We start from the raw sequence: 20,581 nt of genomic DNA on the forward strand, positions 1-20,581 counted from the left end.
TTCTTCATCCCTCAGCTTCTTGCTTAGGAATCACCTGACCACTGAAACCAAGTTCAATTACCTTTAAAAACAAAGCTGTGAGGCACCTGGGTGGCTCAGTCACTTAAGCATCTGACTTCAGCTCAGGTCATGAGCTCATGGTTCGTGAGTTCAAGCCCAGTGTCGGGCTCTGTGCTGACAGCTCAGAGCCCAGAGCCTGCTTCAGATTTGTGTCTCCCTCTCTCTCTGTCTCTTCCCTGCTTACTCTCTGTCTCTCTGTCTCTCAAAAATAAATAAACATTAAAAAAACCCAAAACTTTTATGTGTGTTTTGTAAAAGCAACAGCATATACTCTATAAATACATCTACAGGAGGAAACAATAATTGCCTTTCGAGGAAAATCTTTGATTTTTCGAGTTTTTGTTACCCTCAACTAATGTTTTGCCAACTAGTACTTACTTGAACTGTTAAGTTTTCATAAATACTTATGGATGGTTTATTATATCATCTGAAATAATTCACGTATTTATATTTTTGAGTAGAGTTACATAAAACACTGTAGTGTACCACAGGCAACTAAGATGTGTAGCAAAGTCTGACTCAAAATGTACCTGATTGGAATGACATACTTATCAATTTAAAGTCCAGAATTACTAGACACAATGAAAGGAAAAGGGGGGAAAAAAACTCTTGTGGAGAAATTCTCAGTATAATATTAATATTCTTTCAATAATAATTCTCTAAAGTAAAGCTATAGATTTTTCATCACAGCTCAGTATACATAGAGATTAACCTGAATAGATAGATGCAATTAATAGTTTTCTTGGGTTGGAGCACGACCTTGAGGAAAGGACTTGATTTTCTTGGTTTTGAAAGACTGGTAAATAATGTTCTGAGCAGAGCATCTTCAGCAGCATTTATTGACACTGGAAAGCACTACTGCAAAAAGAGACCAGGAGTTAAGCAGAGGTTCAAGTCTATACAGTAACCTGACCCCTTTCCCCTGGATATGTAGCCACATCTAGAGCCATCGCTGGCCCCATCAACACCCTGCATGGTGTGAGTCAAACAGGTTGTGGCATTTTAATGACATTTCTGGAAAAACAGCTGATTTACATGGCAATCATCACAGAAGCATTCACTCTTACAGATTTTTACTTCTTAAAAATGAAGAAACAAAACAGTGTAATGGAAATATATGTCAGAAGACTTGGGTTCTAATTCTTGTTCTGACAGTGGTGTGACAACAGCAAGTTTTTTTCTCCTGAAGGAATTTCCCTCTCCTTATCTGAAAACTGAAGGGATTGGATTTGAGGGGGGCTCCCACTAAAATGCCCACAGGAGCCATAAGCACCCTGACCTTCTTATAGTAATGACAACTGGTACTGAGGCTCCTGTTGGGGTGCTAAAGACTGTGAGAAAATAGAGAATGCTGCTTCTTACTAGGGACAGTCAATAACAGTAGATTGTTTCCAGGAGGGAATGCAGGTCCTGAGGTGCCATATTGTCAGATTTTTCAAGAAAACACAGTTCAGACTTTTATGCCAAATATTCTGGTTTTCAAATGTTGGCAACTAATTTAAATTGGGGTGGGGGGAGACCACTGTGAAGGCCAAACTAAACATAGGTATAGTGGGATGGGGCCAGTGGCTGCCATTTTGTGACCTCTGCTTGGAAGCCTCCAGTCTCCCCCTGCCCGTGGTTCTGCTGGAGGATGGAACAGGAGGGTCAGGCTGGGGCCACAGAGCACTAACTCCCTGCACAACTCTAATTAATCTTCTTTTCACTTGGTTTCATTAACATATGAATACAGTAGGGAATCAGAGCAACCACAGTCAGTGGGATGGATGCACTTTTACAGAAAGACAGCACATAAAATAAATGCTCTGCATGAGTGGGGATCTTGATGAAATGGTAGAGCTGCAGTGTGATCAACGAGACCACAGCACAAAGCAGCCGAAAGCTCAGCTTGTAGCCATTTTCCCCTCGGCAGCTCCTAAGGAACATCTCTGAGTTGATTGCAAAGCCCAAGCCAAAGAGCACCCCAAGGTTTCTCATGAGTCCGGCAAAAGGTGTGGTGTCAATGTGGATCCAGTCCGGGTTGGCACACCACTTCTTGGCTATGGGCACAGACCACAGCAGGTCAATGTCAAGCAGTCTGAGAAGCAGGTAAAAGCCCAGTGCAAACAGAAAGAGGAAGAGGTTGGTCTTCAGGTATGTGCTCAGACTGGCTGTTTGGATGCCTGGAGTGTGCTCAAAAGCCTCTGCCACAAGCATGCCTGAGAATCAGAAAAAGACACTGAAGATGACCATGAGCCCTCAAGCCCCTCAGGAATCATCCCTCTCTGCATTAAAGAATTTACCACTGTCTTCATGATAAAAGTCTTTAGACGTCTAGGTTCTATCCATTTTCCAAAGCCCCTTTCTTAAATAAAAACACACACTTGCCCACATGGTCTTTTCAACCATCCCTGTTAGCCCAGGTGGATCACTCAGGAACCTGTGGCACTGGGAGACAAATACTACATAGGCAGAGCACTGATTTGGGTACTTGCAATTAATATTTCAATTGGCATAGCCAATTAACTACAGAGCCTTTAAAAGGTACGTGGGGGAGACTCAGTCATGGGGAGTGCCACTTCAGGAATACAAAGCAGCTGCTAAATGAAGTCCATGGTCATGTAATAATCACTTCAGGTGTATCAAAGACAGTGGCATAGTGTGCAGGCTGGAGGGCCATTATGAAGTCCCTCGAACCAAGACACGAGCAGGCTGTCTGAGGTGAAGGCTTGGGAGTCAGACGTGGCCCTGGCCACACTTCAGAGAAGCCCCATGTCCCTGCGGGTTATGTGCTAATGCCATCGAATGAGACTGTGCCATTGTGTACATGGAGGATTTGAGAGGTGTGTTGAACTGCTTATGCTCCCAGGGTAGCATTTAGTATCAGTGGCTTGACAGAATTACCTGAGACTGGGATACTACCTACCAGGGAGAATCTAACAACATAAAACAAATGACACTAAAGCTTTCCAAGGATACAACTAAAGGTAAGTGATCATATTTACCACCAATTACTCCAAGAATAGCTTGATGAGGAAAATGTGTTGCTATGAATACTCTGGAGATGCAGACACTGATTTGAATCAACCAAAAAAGACTCCAAAGAAATGACCAGGTCAGTCTACGATGGAAGAATAGATTAAGCGTAAAAAGTAGAGAAATTGTATCACTCATAAAATTAAGGGGGTGACACCAGATGATCTTTCTCAGAGGACTCTTCTAACTGTGATATAACATTATGATTCTAGAGACTTTTCTCTCCCCAAAATGTTTCCATGTGCTTCGTAAGATTTGAAAAGTTTTAACAGAGGTTCCTACAATTTAGCAATGCATTAAACTTGACCAGTGCGATATCCTGAGATTTTAATAAATGCTATAAAAGGAAGATAATTTGATACCCTGATAATTATTTTAAAGGAGTATGGTAAATTCAAGTTTGGGGGGAATTATTAATATTCAGGAAGACCTAGAAAGGATCCTATACATTTTTACTCTCTGTGGTATGTGCTTCATCTTTATCCTCTCAACATTTTTTTCTCTGGAGAAAATTCACTGGAGAGTCCACTGCCACTCTGATGAAAATCATACAAGCATTTCATCAGGGGCAAATTTTCATTTGGTTCAATTTCACAGACTCTCAAGAGTCCTGATTCCGTGTTTTTTCACATATAGAAAATAAGAGACAAGGGAATTGACCTAAACATTATATACTTTAGCTTAGAAGTAGCAATGTGCAATAAAGCTTACAAAAATATTGAAGTCCAAGCTCATCATTTTAATAAAGAATTAGCAATATTCAGTTATAGGAATCCTTGGGGTTTTGCTCCCAAATGTTTGCTCCTGATAATAGGACCAGACTGGTTATGGAAAAAACTAAATAGAAAGAAACGAGACTTTCCAAGAGGAGGTAAGCAGGAGTTATGCATAGGGAAGAAGAATAAACAGGAATTTGGTAACATTAAGATAAAGAGTAGGCACTCAATAAATATTGATGGACAAAGGAAATGTTACAGTTATAAAAATCTAAAGGGAATCATAGAATTTTTTTTGAAAGAAAGGTTTTTTAAGGTTTGGAAATTTGAGGAAGAAATGAACTACAGAGGAAAGGTGAGGCTTGTTAAGATTCCTATTTTGAAAACTTGTCCATGGATAGAAAATGTTAATTTCTTTTCATTACAATGCTTTACTGTTGTTGTTTGCAGTTGGATAATAAACACCTTAAGGCATACAAGTTGCAGTCTCACTAAAATAAACTTTGAAAATACCCAAATCTCTTTGGTGGTTTGTTTCTTTTATTGTCCAATACTACTTTAAAAGTGGAATGTGCAATAGATCTTGGAATTTTTTAATTTTATTTTTTTAATTTTTAAATGTTTATTTAATTTAAGAGAAACAGAGACAGCATGAGTGGAGGAGAGGCAGAGAGAGAGAGAGAGAGAATCCCAAGCAGGCTCCACACTGTCAGCACAGAGCCCGATGTGGGCTCGAACTCATGAAGCCATGAGTTCATGACCTGAGCTGAAATCAAGAGTCAGATGTTCAACCGACTGAGCCACACAGGCACCCTGGAAATTTTTTATTTTAGAAGAACTTTAACATGATGGTATATGTTATAGTATTCTTAAGCAATTAACTGAAAAATCTTATCTCAGTAGCCTAATAATTTATGATTCAAGTGATGCCCAGGATTGTTTTAATGATAGTTAAAAGTATTTCAGGAGAGAAGAGAAGGAAACATCCCAATTCCTATTAGAATTATGAATAATCTTAAAGTTGTAGGCCTTTCTAAACATTATGATTCTATTAACATTAAATCTACTAACATTCAAATTTAAGTTTGCCTTTAGAATGTTTTTAATGAAAAAGGTTGAATAGTCTTTTAAGCTAGAATATGTTATTGATGTCAAAAATGTTGGCTATTCAAAGAAGAAAACGTAATTTTTCTGAACTGATACATTCAAAGGGAATGATGATTCTCAAAACTTCTTGTTAATCTTAAAGCAAGGGAATGTGCATGCAAAAATACTTCCTTATATAATTTTAGATGGCTTATTTACGAGCTACTAAAGTGATAATGTATTATGGAAACCCAAAGGCACTTCCAGCAAGCCATTAGTCAATTAAACATTTCCAACCAATGTGGCAATAGCTCTGAGCCAAAGAATAGATTACCTTAAAGCAAAATATTAACTTTCTATTCATTTTGCTATTTTGGCTATGATAGAATAGGATAAGCACATTTCAACAACTAAAAATATGCCAAAGGAAATGTTTTAAAAAGTCTTTCTGTATTCAAGAATTTCTGTATTCACATTCCAGTGGTATAGACACTGGAGCAAAGCTGACCTGTGCAGAGTGGTAGACGACTTATCCATCCGACTGACAGTGTGGCTCAGGGCAGCTGTTACCATGACATACCAGACACATGATGAGCCCATTGCATGGCCAGATGGACTTCCTGCAACAACAAAGTGCTGATCCATTTGAAAGGTGGTTAATAGCGTATCAGTATTAGAAGTAGACCACAGAATAGCATATTAGCCATGAAAGTTACAAAAAACTCAGGAAAAAAAAAACCCCACAGGCTATATGTAATGTTTAGGAATAGGTAGAAATAAAAGAAGTTGAGTCAAATTGAGCCTCAAAACACTATTTCAAGAATTTTTTTTCAGATTTTTCAAGTTCATCAAATTCTAGAAATCAAAATGTTCAAGGCTAATTAAGAACTTGAGCTGTTACACCCAAATCTGCCACATCCCTGCTTATTTTTCATGGCTAGTTGTTTTTAATTGTTGAGAAAATTAAAGTACTTGTGTTGGATCTGGAATCCATTTATTTTCCTTGGGCTGAAAAGTCAAAACATCTGAAGGGTATCATTACTATGTTCTGGTTTACCCACTGACTTACAATTAACTGCTATAAACTAGCAGATACCTCAGTGCCTATCTTGTGTCTGGCCACTGCAAAAGGTGTCTTTGTCATGAAATGGACCAGGGAAGCCGTAAAGGGCATCAGTCCTGACACATGAAGCCTGGCAGCCTTTTTGCTCCCAGAATGTCTTTCCCATGCTGCTTGATTTTTTTAAAAGATCACTTTACTTTGATGTTCACCATGAGTTTTTACCAAGTGGAGATTTATTCAGATTAAACACACCTCTTTGAAAACCACTACATTAAAAAAGACAATCTATTTCTTATAGATCTACTTCTTTCAAAGCTACATCTTATACCGGATTTTTCAGAGCCTTTTACACTCTTACATGAGCTGTAAATCTTTAGGGAGTGAATATAGAATGCACTATTCCTTTTCTTTTCCAGAAAATGTTTTATGAGATAGAACACACACTGGGAAATTCTGGGATAAACCAAAGTAGCATTTCAATTGTCTCAAAGGTTATCCATCCATCCGTCCGTCTATCCATCCATCCATCCGTCCATCCAACGTTGGTTTCACAAAGAAAAAATATACATCATTTCTGTCCTGACGGAATGCATAGCCTATTGGAGGAGCCAAATTAATTACAGTACAGTGTGATAAATAATATAACAGATGGATGTGTACTTTTATGGGAGCAAGAAAGAAGATATTCAGAGAACTCATTAGGAACTTACACATTGACTATATTCAGCATGAGTTTCAGGATGTCAAATGGAAAGAATTTTATGCCATGTAACAAACTGTGGTAAGGTATGTCACACATTCTTATAAATTAATTACAACATGTAATTTTACCTTAATATATATTTTAAAAACCTTTTCAAAACTTAAACTCAATTTTCATAGTAAATATTTTACACTCATACAGAATCTTACTTATAAAAGGAAGTGGCCCAAGAAGTCTATTTATATTCTATATATACAAGAGAAAAAAAGAAATTTGAAAGAAAAAAGTCTATGATTAGAAATAATGTCTACTGGCAGTAGTAAAACCAGGAAAACCTTACCTCATTCATGAGATTCTCAAAAGATCCATAATAACTTTGAAAGTTGCTCAGCAACAGACAAGTCAACATTTCTAGAATTTTAATATAGTTCTTTGGTAATTTCTTCTAGCTAACTTTTTTGGTTTTTTTTTAGAATAAAACCATTACATTCTTCCCAGAAATAAATGCCAAATATAAAATCATTTAGAAAGTAGTCTCCCAACTTACCCTTTTACAAATAACAAAATGATTGTTCACAAAGCTTTCCTTTTCATTAGCAATTGTTGTGCTTATGAACTTTTAGTATCCTTACTCATGACATTTTCTTTAATACCCTATATAATATCATATAGTTATTAGATAATAATCATACATAATGACTCTCTGTTGGAATATCTTTAGTAACTTGAGGCTGCTATAATTGCTTACCTGGACCTGTTTCACATGTAGTGGGGAACTGTTCGAGGCATGAACTTGAATGATTTGGGTAAATCTGAGTTTCTTGGACCCACCAGTAAGGCCGATGACCGAACAATATCCTGTATTTAAAGAAATACAAATATGCATACATATTTAAACACACAACTATTGCTTAACCGGAGATTAGTTATTCTCTCCTATAAAAATGACTCAAGCAGAGGGTTGATGGGGAAAGTTCATGATTAAGAGACTGGGTTCTGGTCTGTCTCTTATTACAGAGGATGACAGTCATTTGGAGCTTTGGTATCCTAGTTTCCAGTAAAAACAGGGACTTTTTTCCTTGTAAGGAAACTTCTGTTGGTGCTTTGGATTCTTAGACTGGGTGGTCCCTGGAATTATCAATCTGTTCATTATGGTGCTGCTCATTTAACTAACCTCTTGTTTAATCACAACATATGTGTTACAGGGTTTGGAATTTACTTATAAGTCAGATCAAGTATACGTTTCTATGCTTTTTGTAAGTTCTATTTATGAATAGGTGTTTCAAGTCAATTGGCATGTTTGAAAGATTTTCTAAGTAGAAACTACACACATCTGAAATGTGATCATTAAGCCAAAGCTACAAATTTAAGAATAAGATTTACAAAAAATGAAAGAAAATAGAAGGCTTACCATTTAAAAATAAGATTGAACCAATCCCCAATGACTGCTACCCATATCATCTTGGTTCCAACTGTCTGATTAAGTTGAAACCAAAGTGGAAAATAAATAGAAAAGATATTCCGGGGATCACCAACATTGGACATAAAATTTAGAAAATTGTAGTAAGCTCGGTAGTCCTTCTGCAAATGCTGAATAACGAGCACTCCATTCCTATGAAGGAAATCCATCTTGAAAGAGAGGCAATTCTAAACATAGAGCAATCGGAGCTGAAGTGCTCTGAGTCCCACCGTTTTTATACACTACCCATGTGGCGTATCTGGCCATTACTGTAACATGTGATGCTGGCCATCTGTGAGAGGGTACATCAGTCCTCCTCTGCTGAAAAGCTCATGTGTTGATGATCTTAATTGGTGCCAAAGAGGTGAAGTACATGCTGATCTGTGGCAAGTCGAGGGGAAATTTGGGTGCAGACACAATGAATTTCTTATGCAATCTCCCTTTTGTGTACACAGTTGGATCATGTTTGCTTGAAATTTTTTGCACAGTTCATTTCCTTCAAGGGCAGAGACATTGGCAATTTCTATGCTTGGCTAGAAGACTATGCAAATAATTACTGCATGTCAAATAGCCCTTAGAGCCATGCATTTTAATATAAAATAGACTGTGGCTCTTTGACTATTTTATTGGGTCTTAGAGAAAAACGTATGGGTAAATATCTGGGCATGAAAAATTTATATGTTATGACAGGTTATTTTCTGATTGAAGATTTTTAACTAAAAATATTTTGATATTTCTCTTTTAGCAGAGAGAATGATATGGTATATAAGGAATAGAGAAGGAAATACATGAAATACATGAAATCTGCAAGGAAACGTATTGGCTTTTGACTATAAGGCAGGAAAGCAGACACCGAGGTCACCTGGGTAATAGAACTGTGTTAAGAATGAGTCATATTTTTATGGACAAGGGAATACAATTGAGTCAGGGAAATCACTCCTGCGACAGAAAGATAAAAATCAACTTTAAAGGGCTTTTGACCAATCAGGAAAATGGTTTATTGAAAACAAAAGTGTTCAGCAGAAATATGAGGGAAGCACTCAAACACCCAAACAAACATGTAGATTGGGAATACACAGAAGGGCAGACAGCTCAGAAAGACCCAGAGGTTGAAGCGTTCCAGGGTCCCCAGAAAGCAATGAAGCGCCCCCACTCGGCGGCGGAAGGTGAAAGTAAGTCACGTGTTTGTTCTTTTACCATTCAGATCCTTGTCTTCTCTCATCTTAGCCTCCTCACTAGGAACCATCTTCAAAGGATATCTCTTGGGGTCCTTGGATTTCTCTTGGGAGTCCTGCCCCATCATTCAACAGCGCCATTGTCATGGGGATCCAGCCTCCCTAGGTGCTCCCCCCACCCCCACCTCCCGCCCCCAGCCTCTGTTGCTGCCCTTGGAGGAAATGCTTTGACTGCCCATTAAAATCTTTCTGGATATTTTTGGAAAATGCCTTACCTTTGTCCTACCCCAGACAAATTCACTTTCTGGTGATGGGATCCAAGCACTGGTATTTCAAAAATACTTTCCAAATGATTCCAATGTACAGAGGGGGTTGAGAATCATTATTATAAAGAAATTTATATATTATCTATTCTCCTTTCAGCCTTAAGCACCCCCCCCCCGCCCCACCAAAAGTCAACCTGAAAGAAGCTTTAATGACATTTAGTATATAAATCATTGTATGTAACTAGATTTTTCTGTCAAATTCAATGTTTACATCGACTGATGTATCTTCTTAAGACTTCAGAGATTCTGTCTAGAATTAAAGAAAACCCTACTCTAATGAGAAATTATAAAGCTGGTGACAGTTTGCATACAAACTCGGCATTGTGGCCCAGAAGAGGTGAGCAGTGGTGACGACTGAAGTGGCACTCCTACAGCAGGGCATGCTGATGGCCTCCTCCGTCACTGAGCTTTCTGTGATGAGCATCTGGAAGGAGGTAAAATACAGCCTGGTATCTGTGGACAAGAACACTGGTTTGACTGGTGGTGAGTGGCAACAGGTCGTTTTTCAGAAAGTGACTTTAAATGGTTACCAGGAAGTGGGTATCAATCTCTATCCACAGTGAGAAACTTACTGATCTCCTTTATCATTCTTATCATTTCAGTAGGAGGAGAACTAGGAAGTCAGCCAACAGTGGCTCTCCCCACATTTTGCTCTTCCTCTAGGTGGCCCAGAATTACACCCTTGGTTCTCCAACTAGTGTCCTAAACTGATCTGAACGATGTATGTTTTGGGATAAAATCAAATGTGTTGAAAACTCGGTTGTGCTTTAGAACACATTGGAGCATTGCATTTATGCCCTTCCAATTATTTACCTTTAAACATACACTATCTTATCTTCCAAATTAACTTCATAGCTGTCCAGTAATCCTTGGTTAGTAATGGGGAAATGTGCAAGCAACCAGGCCGAGGTCATTTCTTCAGTGTGGGAGCCCTGCGTAGAGACTAGATTTTATTTCCAGACCAGTGTTTCTTCTTAGTCTCGGCTGTGTCCAGGTTGTTCAAAGCCAACATTGGTGAGATTTTAAATGGCAGCAAAACAAATAAAAACTTATGCTAGGACCAACTTGTTTCAAATGTTTTCAACCACCCAGACCTCCAATTGACCTGTGTCATCATTCTAACTATGAAGCTTTTCTGTGTAGTCCTGAGAGAAAATTGGTTGACACCCAAGCACATCTGGCCAGCTGCCAGAGTACTAGAAGTTCATAGATACAATCACCACTTTGAACTTGTCTTGGATGGCTTATCCTATCATTTGACAGCAGGGACACTGTTGTTATGGGAATTCAGTGTTATGGGAATTCACTTCCCAGTGTCTGACATCTTCTCTGGGGGAAGTATCAAGATGGGCACCTCAGAGCTTGAAGCTGACTCTGACTCCTATCCTTTACTGATAGCCTTGCAACCCAACAGACATTTTCTTCTCTGGAGACAGACAAGTATAGAAATAAATTAAAGCCACTCAAATGAGAAAAAACAGAGGCTATTTATTCTGAGTTTGCTATAGCATTTGACAAAGATTCAGAAATAGGCAGGGAATAGAAAAGCTTTGCTGTAGTGGAAACAAGGGAAGACCTCAGATGTGCTCTGATTAGAGGTTGTTGGCACAGGAAAGCTGGAAATGAGTGAACTAGAAGCAGCACGTTTTATGTGATTGGTTGGGGGAACATATTCAGCTTTCTCTGGTTGGTCTTGAGTAGGAAGCTAGGGCAAAAAATGGGGAAGCTGACAGTCATTGACCAAATCCTGACCATTCTGGGCAGATTGCTTCAGAGGTTTTGGGTCAGAATTCTGTTGTCATGTTTGGCTTGGCCACTGTCCATTTGTATATTCAGTCTCTCACAAAACAAATTGAATAAGTATATGTAGTAGTTGATGTAGCATCCCACCAAGAAATAAGGAAATCCCTTGTCTATCCTATGATTCTATAATTCTTATTATCCATTGAGTCAAAAAGAGAGCATAGACTTGCTTACCAAAGATAAATGAATTTATTCAAGTATGCACTACTCTGTGTGAGGCATTAGCCTTGACTAATCAGAGTCTATGCTTCTGGCTTTTTTGTTTTGCATATTCAGGTTCTATGATTTCCATAATATCTTTAATGAGCCATGAGGAAGGACATTAGTTCTCTTTATTCTTTTTCTGAGAAGTGTTTAAGCTACATATTTCATCATATTCATTTTCTTTGGAAATGTCTTGTCCCTAAACCTAGGTGTGGATGATATCAAATACATTTTGTCTTACAATTAAAAATTCAGCTTCATGCTCATTCAATTCTTCAGAGTCTGTGGACTGTGATGAATTTAGCTGCACATTAGTTTTTCATCTTAGGTAGTTAATTTGGAAAGACTGGCTGTCTCCTGAGGACTATCTGGTTCTATAGGCTATGGTATAACTAATGGAAGTAAAAGCACCTTGATTTCTTTTGCCTTTTAACAGGATCTGCTAACTCTTTTTATACCCCATAGTTCATCATTTTTAGTCTTTTCATATCTCAGCTTATATGTACTTCCTTAGAGATGCCACCTGTGACCAGCATCCTTGCCATTCCTTTGACAAAATTTTCTTTCAAACATTCTTTTCTTTTAGGGAATGATATTAGTTAGACTTGATGGTTTAAACAATGGAAATTTATTTTCTCACAATTCTTGAAAGTACAAGTCCAGGGTGTTGGCAAGAATATCTTCTTCTGAAGTCTCTATCCTTGGCTTGTAGATGGCCATCTTCTTTCTGTGTCTTCACATGGTCATCCTTCTGTAGGGATGTTCACCAGTCATACGTGGTTAGGTGCCACCCTAATATTAACTTAGTTACCTCTGTAATTTTTGTAAAATGTTTATTCATTTTTTGAGAGAGAGAGAGAGACAGAGTGCAAGCCAGGAAGGGGCAGAGAAAGAAGGAGACACAGAACCTGAAGCAGGCTCCAGGCTCTGAGCTGTCATCACAGAGCCCTATGTGGGACTCCAACTCACAAACCGAGAGATCCTGACCTGAGCCGGAGTCGGATGCTTAAGCAACTGAGCCACGCAGGTGCCCCTTGTTACTTCTTTAAAGACCCTATATCCAAATAGGCACATTCTGAGATATTAGGGGCTGGGACTTCAACATATGAATTTTAGGGGATGAAATTTAGCCCATAACAGGGATTTAATTACAATTTGTAACTGTTTATTCTATTTGAGCTTCTGTGTTTAATCTCTCTTTCTTGCTCCATTGTGCAAGCTCCATCAAATAAGGGATCACATCCGCTTTGTGTGCGAGCCATTAGCATAGACCCCAGCCAGCACAAGCCCAGGCAGGGGCAGATCTCTCATGAAACTTGCACGGAGTCATGAAATGGCAGGTTATTTCTGGGAGCTGCTGGGAGTTGTACAGCATTCTAATAATTTTCTATTCTTTTTTATTAAAGAGAGGCCCCAATATTAGAAGAGATTTTCTTCTCACAAACCCTAGACCTGCTCCTGGTACTTTTGTAATTATTCAATAAATTTCTTTTGAATGAGTGAATGAATGAATGAATGAATTGTTGAACAAAACTTGATGTGAGCTCTAACTTATTTGAAGAGGCTTTTAAAAAGTTTGTTATCCCAGCAGAACAGATCAATGAAACCAGAAGCTGGTTCTTTGAAAGAATTAACAAAATTGATACACCACTAGCCAGTTTGATCAAGAAGAAAAAGGAAAGGACCCAAATAAATAAAATCAAGAATGAAAAAGGAGAGATCACAATCAACACAGAAGAAATAAAAACAATAATAAGAGAATATTATGAGCAAGTACATGACAATAAAATGGGCAATCTGGAGGAAATGGACAAATTTCTAGAAACATATACACTACCAAAACTGAAACAGGAAGAAATAGAAAATGTGAACAGACCCATAACCAGTAAAGAAATAGAATTAGTAATCAAAAATCTGCCAAAAAAATAAGAGTCCAGGGCACAATGGCTTTCCAGGGGAATTCTACCAAACATTTAAGGAAGTGTTAACACCTATTCTCTTGAAACTGTTCCAAAAAATAGAAATGGAAGGAAAACTTCCAAACTGTTTCTATGAAGCCAGCAGTACCTTGATTACAAAACCAGACAGAGACCCAACTAAAAAGGAGAACTATAGACCAATTTCCCTGATTAACATGGATGCAAAAATCCTCAACAAGATATTAGCCAACAGAATCCAATAATACATTAAAAAAATTATTCACCATGACCAAGTGGGATTTATACCTGGGATGCAGGGCTGGTTCAATATCTGCAAAACAATTAACGTGATTCATCAAGTCAATAAAATAAAGGACAAGAACCATATGATCCTCTCAACAGATGCAGAGAAAGCATTTGACAAAATACAGCATCCTTTCTTGATAAAAACCTTCAAGAAAGTAGGGATAGAAGGATCATACCTCAAGATCATAAAAGCCATATACAAAAGACCCAATGCTAGTATCATCCTCAATTGGGAAAACCTGAAAGCTTTCCCCCTAAGGTCAGGAAAAAGACAGGGATGTCCTCTCTCACCACTGTTATTCAACATAGTATTGGAAGTCTTAGCCTCTGCAATCAGACAACACAAAGAAATAAAAGGCATCCAAATCAGCCAGGAGGAGGTCAAACTTTCACTCTTCACAGATGACATAATGCTCTATATGGAAAACCAAAAAGATTCCACCAAAAATGCTAGAATTGATTCATGAATTCAGCAAAGTTGCAGGATATAAAATCAATGCACAGAAATTAGTTGCATTCCTATACACCGACAATGAAGCAACAGAAAGAGAATTCAAGGAATGGATCCCATTTACAGTTGCACCAAAAACCATGAAATACCTAGGAATAAATCTAACCAAAGAGGTGAAAAATCTATACACTGAAAACTACAGAAAGCTTATGAAAGAAATTGAAGAAGACACACACAAAAAAATGGAGAACGATTCCATGCTCCTGGATAGGAAGAACAAATATTGTTAAAATGTTGATACTACCCAAAGCAATCTACATATTCAATGCAATCCCTATCAAAGTAACACCAGCATTCTTCACAGAGCTAGAACAAATCATCCTAAAATTTTTATGGAACGAGAAAAGACCCCAAATAGCCAAAGCAATCTTGAAAAAGAAAACCAAAGTTGGAGGCATCACAATCCCGGACTTCAAGCTATACTGCAAAGCTGTAATCATCAAGACAGTATGGTCCTGGCACAAGAACACTCAGATCAATGGAACAGAATAGAGAACCCAGAAATGGACCTACAAACATATGGTCAACTAATCTTTGACAAAGCAGGAAAGAATACCCAATGGAATAAAGACAGTTTCTTCAGCAAGTGATGCTGGGAAAACTGGACAGCGACATGTGGAAGAATGAATGTGGACCACTTTCTTACATCATACACAAAAATAAACTCAAATCATGAAAGACCTAAATGTAAGATAGGAAGCCATTAAAATCCTTGAGGAGAAAGCAGGCAAAAACCTCTTTGATCTTGCCCGCAGCAACTTCTTACTCAACACGTCTCCGGAGGCACGGGAAACAAAAGCAAAAATGAACTACTGGGACCTCATCAAAATAAAAAGCTTCTGTACAGTGAAGGAAACAATCAGCAAAACTAAAAGGCAACTGACAGAATGGGAGAAGATATTTGCAAATGACAAATCAGATAAAGTGTTAGTATCCAAAATCTATAAAGAACTTATCAAACTCAACACCCAAAAAACAAATAATCCAGTGAAGAAATGGGCAAAAGACATGAATAGACACTTCTCCAAGGAAGACATCCAAATGGGCAATCGACACATGAAAAAATGCTCGACATCACTCATTATCGGGGAAATGCAAATCAAAACCACAATGAGATACCAACTTACACCTGTCAGAATGGCTAACCTTAACAACTCAGGCAACAACAGATGTTGGTGAGGATGTGGAGAAAGAGGATCTCTTTTGCATTGATGGTGGGAATGCAAGCTGGTGCAGCCACTCTGGAAAACAGTTTGGAGGTTCCTCAAAAAACTAAAAATAGAACTGCCCTATGACCCAGCAATTACACTACTAGGCATTTATCCATAGGATACAGGTGTGCTGATTGGCTCCATATATAGCCAATATATGGGAAAGCCCAAATGTCCATCGATGGATGAATGGACAAAGAAGTGGTATATATATACAATGGAGTATTACTCAGCAATCAAAAAGAATGAAATCTTGCCATTTGCAGCTACGTGGATGGAACTGGAGGGTATTATGCTAAGTGAAATTAGAGAAAGACAAGAATCATATGACTTCACTCATATGAGGACTTTAAGAGACAAAACAGATGAACATAAGGGAAGGGAAACAAAAATAATGTAAAAACAGGGAGGAAGACATAACAGAAGAGACTCATAAATATGGAGAACAAACTGAGGGTTACTGGAGGGGTTGTAGGAGGGAGGATGGGCTAAATGGGTAAGGGGTATTAAGGAATCTACTCCTGAAATCATTGTTTCACTATATGCTAACTAATTTGGATGTAAATTTTTAAAAATAAAAAAGAAAATTGGGGCGCCTGGGTGGCGCAGTCGGTTAAGCGTCCGACTTCAGCCGGGTCACGATCTCCCGGTCCGTGAGTTCGAGCCCCGCGTCGGGCTCTGGGCTAATGGCTCAGAGCCTGGAGCCTGTTTCCGATTCTGTGTCTCCCTCTCTCTCTGCCCCTCCCCCGTTCATGCTCTGTCTCTCTCTGTCCCAAAAATAAATAAAAAACGTTGAAAAAAAAATTTAAAAAAAAAATTAAAAAGAAAATTAAAAAAAAAATAAAAAGTTTGTTATTCAGTTAGTCTAAACTCAAATGCATTTTCTTATGCAAAGATATTATAAAGTGACTGGGTCAAGAACACTTCCTTAGGGGCGTCTGGGTGGCTTAGTCAGTTACACATCCAACTTCAGCTCAAGTCATGATCTCACTGTTTGTGGGTTCCTGATCTGCATTGGGCTCTGTGCTGACAGCTTGGAGCCTGGAGCCTGCTTCAGATTCTGTTTCCCTCTCTCTCTGCCCCTCCCCCACTCATGCTCTATCTCTCCCCTCCCCCTCTCTCTTAAACACAAATAAACATTAACAAAAAAAAATATTTTTTAATGTTTACTTGTGTTTAAGAGAGGGACAGAGTGAGAGTGGGGGAGGGGCAGAGAGAGACAGGGAAACACAGAATCTGAAGCAGGCTCCAGGGTCCCAGCTGTTGGCCCAGAGCACAATGCAGGGCTCAAACCACAAACCGTGAGATCATGATCTAAGCTGAAGTTGGATGCTTAATCAACTGAGCCACCCAGGCATCCCCTAAAAAAAAATTTTTTTTAAAAAGAACACTTCTTTAGGATGGAGAAAATTATGTATATGTTTACATATATATATATATATATATATATATATACACACACACACACATATATGTTTATCTAAGAAAAAAAGTAATATATGTACACATCTGTTTACATTTAAAGATAATAGAAGAATAAACAATTTAAAAAGTTAAGGTTATCTATAAAGGAAAGAAGGGGAGAGAGTGGAGAGAATGGGAAAAGCTCAACTTCTTTCTTCAAACATTCTTTTCTTTTAGGGAATGATATTAGTCTGCTAGGACTGACATACAAAGCACCAGACTGGGTGGTTTAAACAATGGACATTTATTTTCTCACAATTCTTGAAAGTACAAGTCTAGGGTGTTGGCAGGAATAGCTTCTTCTGCAGTCTCTATCCTTGGCTTGTAGACGGCCATCTTCTTTCTGCGTCTTCACATGGTCATCCTTCTGTAGGGACTTATTTTCTAGATTTGACTTTGAAACTATGTAAATATTTTATGTAATTATAAAACTAAATTAAATTTAATAAGCAGTTAATATAAAAATTTAGAAATTAAACGATAGAAATAAAAACAATGTTTACTGGACCCATCATACTTGTGAACTATTCACTTCTAGCTCTATAGCACTTATACATATTTTATGATTTTTGTTCCTTGTGGGAAACCTCTTTCTAAGCATTTCCTGGGTCCTCCTCAGTTTGCCAACTGCCACCACATTTGCCATGGTTTAGGGTAGGGATGTTCTCCAGTACTTATCCTATGCAGCTCATAGCAAGAAAGAAAGGTAGGAGTTGGTTCTTTTCTGGTTCTAATAATCTTAGGTAGAGTTTTTCCCTTCAATAACAGAGCCTGCCTAGGGGCATCTGGGTGGCTCAGTAAGTTAAGCATCTGACTTTGGCTCAGGTCATGATCTTGTGATTCATGAGTTTGAGCTCAGAGCCTGGAGCTTGCTTTGGATTCTGTGTGTGTGTGTGTCTCTCTCTGCCCCTCCCCTGCTCTCTCTCTCTTTCTCTCAAAAATGAATTTTTTTTAAATAACAGAGACTGTCTCATACACTGAGTCATTCCAAAGTCAAGGTGGTTAGGATTAAGGTCTGTGCCAAATGATGGGACAAAGCCATGTCTCAGCTATGATCCAAAAAAGGGTAGATCTACCTCTACCCTTCTCCTTTTGAAGTTGTCTTTCTCAAAGTGTCGTCTGTGGACCACCTGCTTCCTGCCATCTGCATATAGATTCCCAGGCCCACTCCAGATTGTGGAATCAGACTCTTTAGAATTAAAGTCCAAAAATGTGCATTTTAGTAAGCTTCCTGTATGGTTCTTATGCACATCAAGTTGTAGGAACTCTATCTTTTTTTTTTCTTTTTCCTTTTCTTTTTTTTTTTTCTTTTTTAGAGAGAGAAACATCATGAGTGAGGAGAGGGGTCCGGGGGGCGGGTGGGAAGAGAAAGAGTACCTTAAGTAGGATAATCTTAAACAGGCTCCATGCTCAGCATGGAACCTGACCCTGAGCTCTATCCCATGACCCTGGGATCATGACCTGAGCTGAAATCAAGAGTTGGACACGAGTGTCCTGAGCCACCCAGGTTCCCCATAGAAACTCCATCTTAATTCATCTCTGAATGAATGATGAATGATGATACAAGGTGTCATACCCCTTCTGTGTGTCTTGTGTATTGTTAACATTTCTTTTTTTTAAATGTTTTTTAATTATTTATTTGAGAGGGAGAGAGAGAGAGAGGGAGAGAGAGAGAGAGAGGGAGAGAGAGAGAGAGAGAGAGAGAATGAGCGGGCAAGGGGCAGAGAAGGAGACACAGAATCCAAAGCAGGCTCCAGGCTCTGAGCTATCAGAACGCACAGAGGCTGACACAGGGCTCCAACTCATGATCTGTGAGATCATGACCTGAACCGAAGTTGGATGCTTAACTGATTGAGCCACCCAGGCGCCCCTGTAGTTGAACATTTCTTATACTGCTTTCTCAACTTCTACCATAAGGCATTTTTTCTCAACGCCCTTATTTGGGGTCTATATTATTCCACTCTCTTCCCTATGGATGCAGATTTGGTATGTTTTTTCCCCTTCTTTTGGAATCTTTATCTCATTCTCTTTTGTTGTTGTTGCTTTTATTAGGGCCCATGGTAAACACTCAAAAATATTAGCTATAATTAATATTAGTTATTCTTTTTTAAGAATCTTTTCTTTAAGTTTATTTCTTTATTTTGAGAGAGAGAGGGATTGAGAATCCCAAGCAGGTTTTTCCCGGTCAGTGCAGAGCCTGATGCAGGGCTTCATCTTGTGAATTGAGAGTTCATGACCCGAGCCAAGATCAAGAGTCAGATACTTAACCAATTGAGCCACTCAGGCACCCTAACATTAGTTATTCTTATTTTTCCAAGTAGGTTGTAAAAGTGGCGTTGACCTCCAATTATGATATTTTTGATCAGAGTAGAAGTAGGACAAAGGGATAAAATTTCAGTCTTGTACACAAATATTCTGTTACTTCTCATTTGTACTCTGGCATCTCTGCCTCTTCCTCCCACCCTCCCTTTTCTCTCTCCTTCATTTCTCTCCCTTTCTCTCTATCCCTCTTTCTCATGCTAAATCTATGCATCCTCTTTCTCATGACAAATGCTTCCTGAGTTCAGTCTTTGAATTGGTCACAAACTTCAACCTTCCTCTGTACCTTGAAAGCAAAGACAACTTCAAGAGAGCAGAGCCAAATCTGAACTGTTCACCATTGCATCTTAGAATCAAACCAGATGTCCTCCACATAATGAGAGTCCTCAGAAAATTGCACAACCACCGTGCCCTTTGGGATCAAGATTTTTTCTTCCTGCTGTGGTAGCACTCTCCATTTAATACCTCCATGTTCTGTTCAAGAACTAGAACTCTGCTGTGTCAGTTAAAGCAATTTTGAGTGGAAGAAATCTTTAAGAGTGTGTGATTCGGTTCCAATATTAGCTGAATCTCTTTGGCTACTAGGCCAAGGGTCTATGACTTGAATTTGACCTGTTTAGAAGTCATCAAACTTTCTGGAATCATATGCAAAATATTAGTGCATATACATGTTTCTTGGAAGAAGGCTACAGCTTTCACAACATTCTTGATGGAATCCCTGACCCAAAGGAGTTAAGTACAGCATCAGGTTCACTGTAATTCCATCTATTTTCCATGGCACCTATGCCCAGGATCCTCTCATTTCCCTAGTTTCTTCAGAGTCATCCTCAGTACTCCAGTCTCTCCAGCATGATTTCCTTGTCTGAATGTCTTCCTTCTTCTTAATGGCTTTTTAAAAATCTTTTAATACTATAGCCAGTCTTGGGGCACCTGAGTGGCTCCGTCAGTTGATGGTCTGACTTCAGCTCAGGTCATGATCTCACGTTCATGAGTTCAAGCCCTGCATTGGACTTGCTGCTGTCAGTGTGGAGCCCGCTTCGATTCTCTGTCCCCCTTTCTTTTTGTCCCTCCCCCACTCAGTCTCTTTCTCAAATATAAATAAACCTTAAAAAAATACTATTACCAGTCTCAAAACCCTGTACTGTTACCTTCTTTTCAGTTAATTCCAAAAGTTGAATAATTCCAGTTCTTTCCAAAACTTCCTTATTCTGATTCATTTAGATTTTCCTGAGGCTTTGATT

At 38.7% G+C, this 20,581-nt stretch overlaps 1 protein-coding gene across 1 annotated transcript; it reads right to left on the reverse strand.

Moving 5' to 3' along the window:
• Positions 1–1,746: 1,746 nt before the first annotated feature.
• G6PC2 (glucose-6-phosphatase catalytic subunit 2) lies at positions 1,747–8,272 on the reverse strand. The gene is made up of 5 exons (XM_047873430.1): positions 8,055–8,272; positions 7,392–7,501; positions 5,386–5,497; positions 3,045–3,160; positions 1,747–2,258 (listed from the first exon to the last, which is right to left on the reverse strand). The coding sequence occupies exons 1-5, from the start codon at positions 8,270–8,272 to the stop codon at positions 1,747–1,749; spliced, it is 1,068 nt and encodes a 355-aa protein (XP_047729386.1).
• Positions 8,273–20,581: the final 12,309 nt, after the last annotated feature.

The sequence above is a fragment of the Prionailurus viverrinus genome, chromosome C1 (assembly GCF_022837055.1).
Source record: "Prionailurus viverrinus isolate Anna chromosome C1, UM_Priviv_1.0, whole genome shotgun sequence".
Taxonomy (NCBI): Eukaryota; Metazoa; Chordata; class Mammalia; order Carnivora; family Felidae; genus Prionailurus; species Prionailurus viverrinus.

Excerpts from the sequence above, each read along its gene's own strand:
- G6PC2 (XM_047873430.1), bottom strand. The coding sequence starts at position 8,272 with ATGGATTTCCTTCATAGGAATGGAGTGCTCGTTATTCAGCATTTGCAG. Across the intron at positions 7,502-8,054 it reads TTCAATCTTATTTTTAAATG|GATATTGTTCGGTCATCGGC; the intron begins GTAAGCCTTCTA and ends CTTTAAATACAG. Across the intron at positions 3,161-5,385 it reads TCGTCTACCACTCTGCACAG|ACTGACCTGGTCATTTCTTT; the intron begins GTCAGCTTTGCT and ends CTTCCATCGTAG.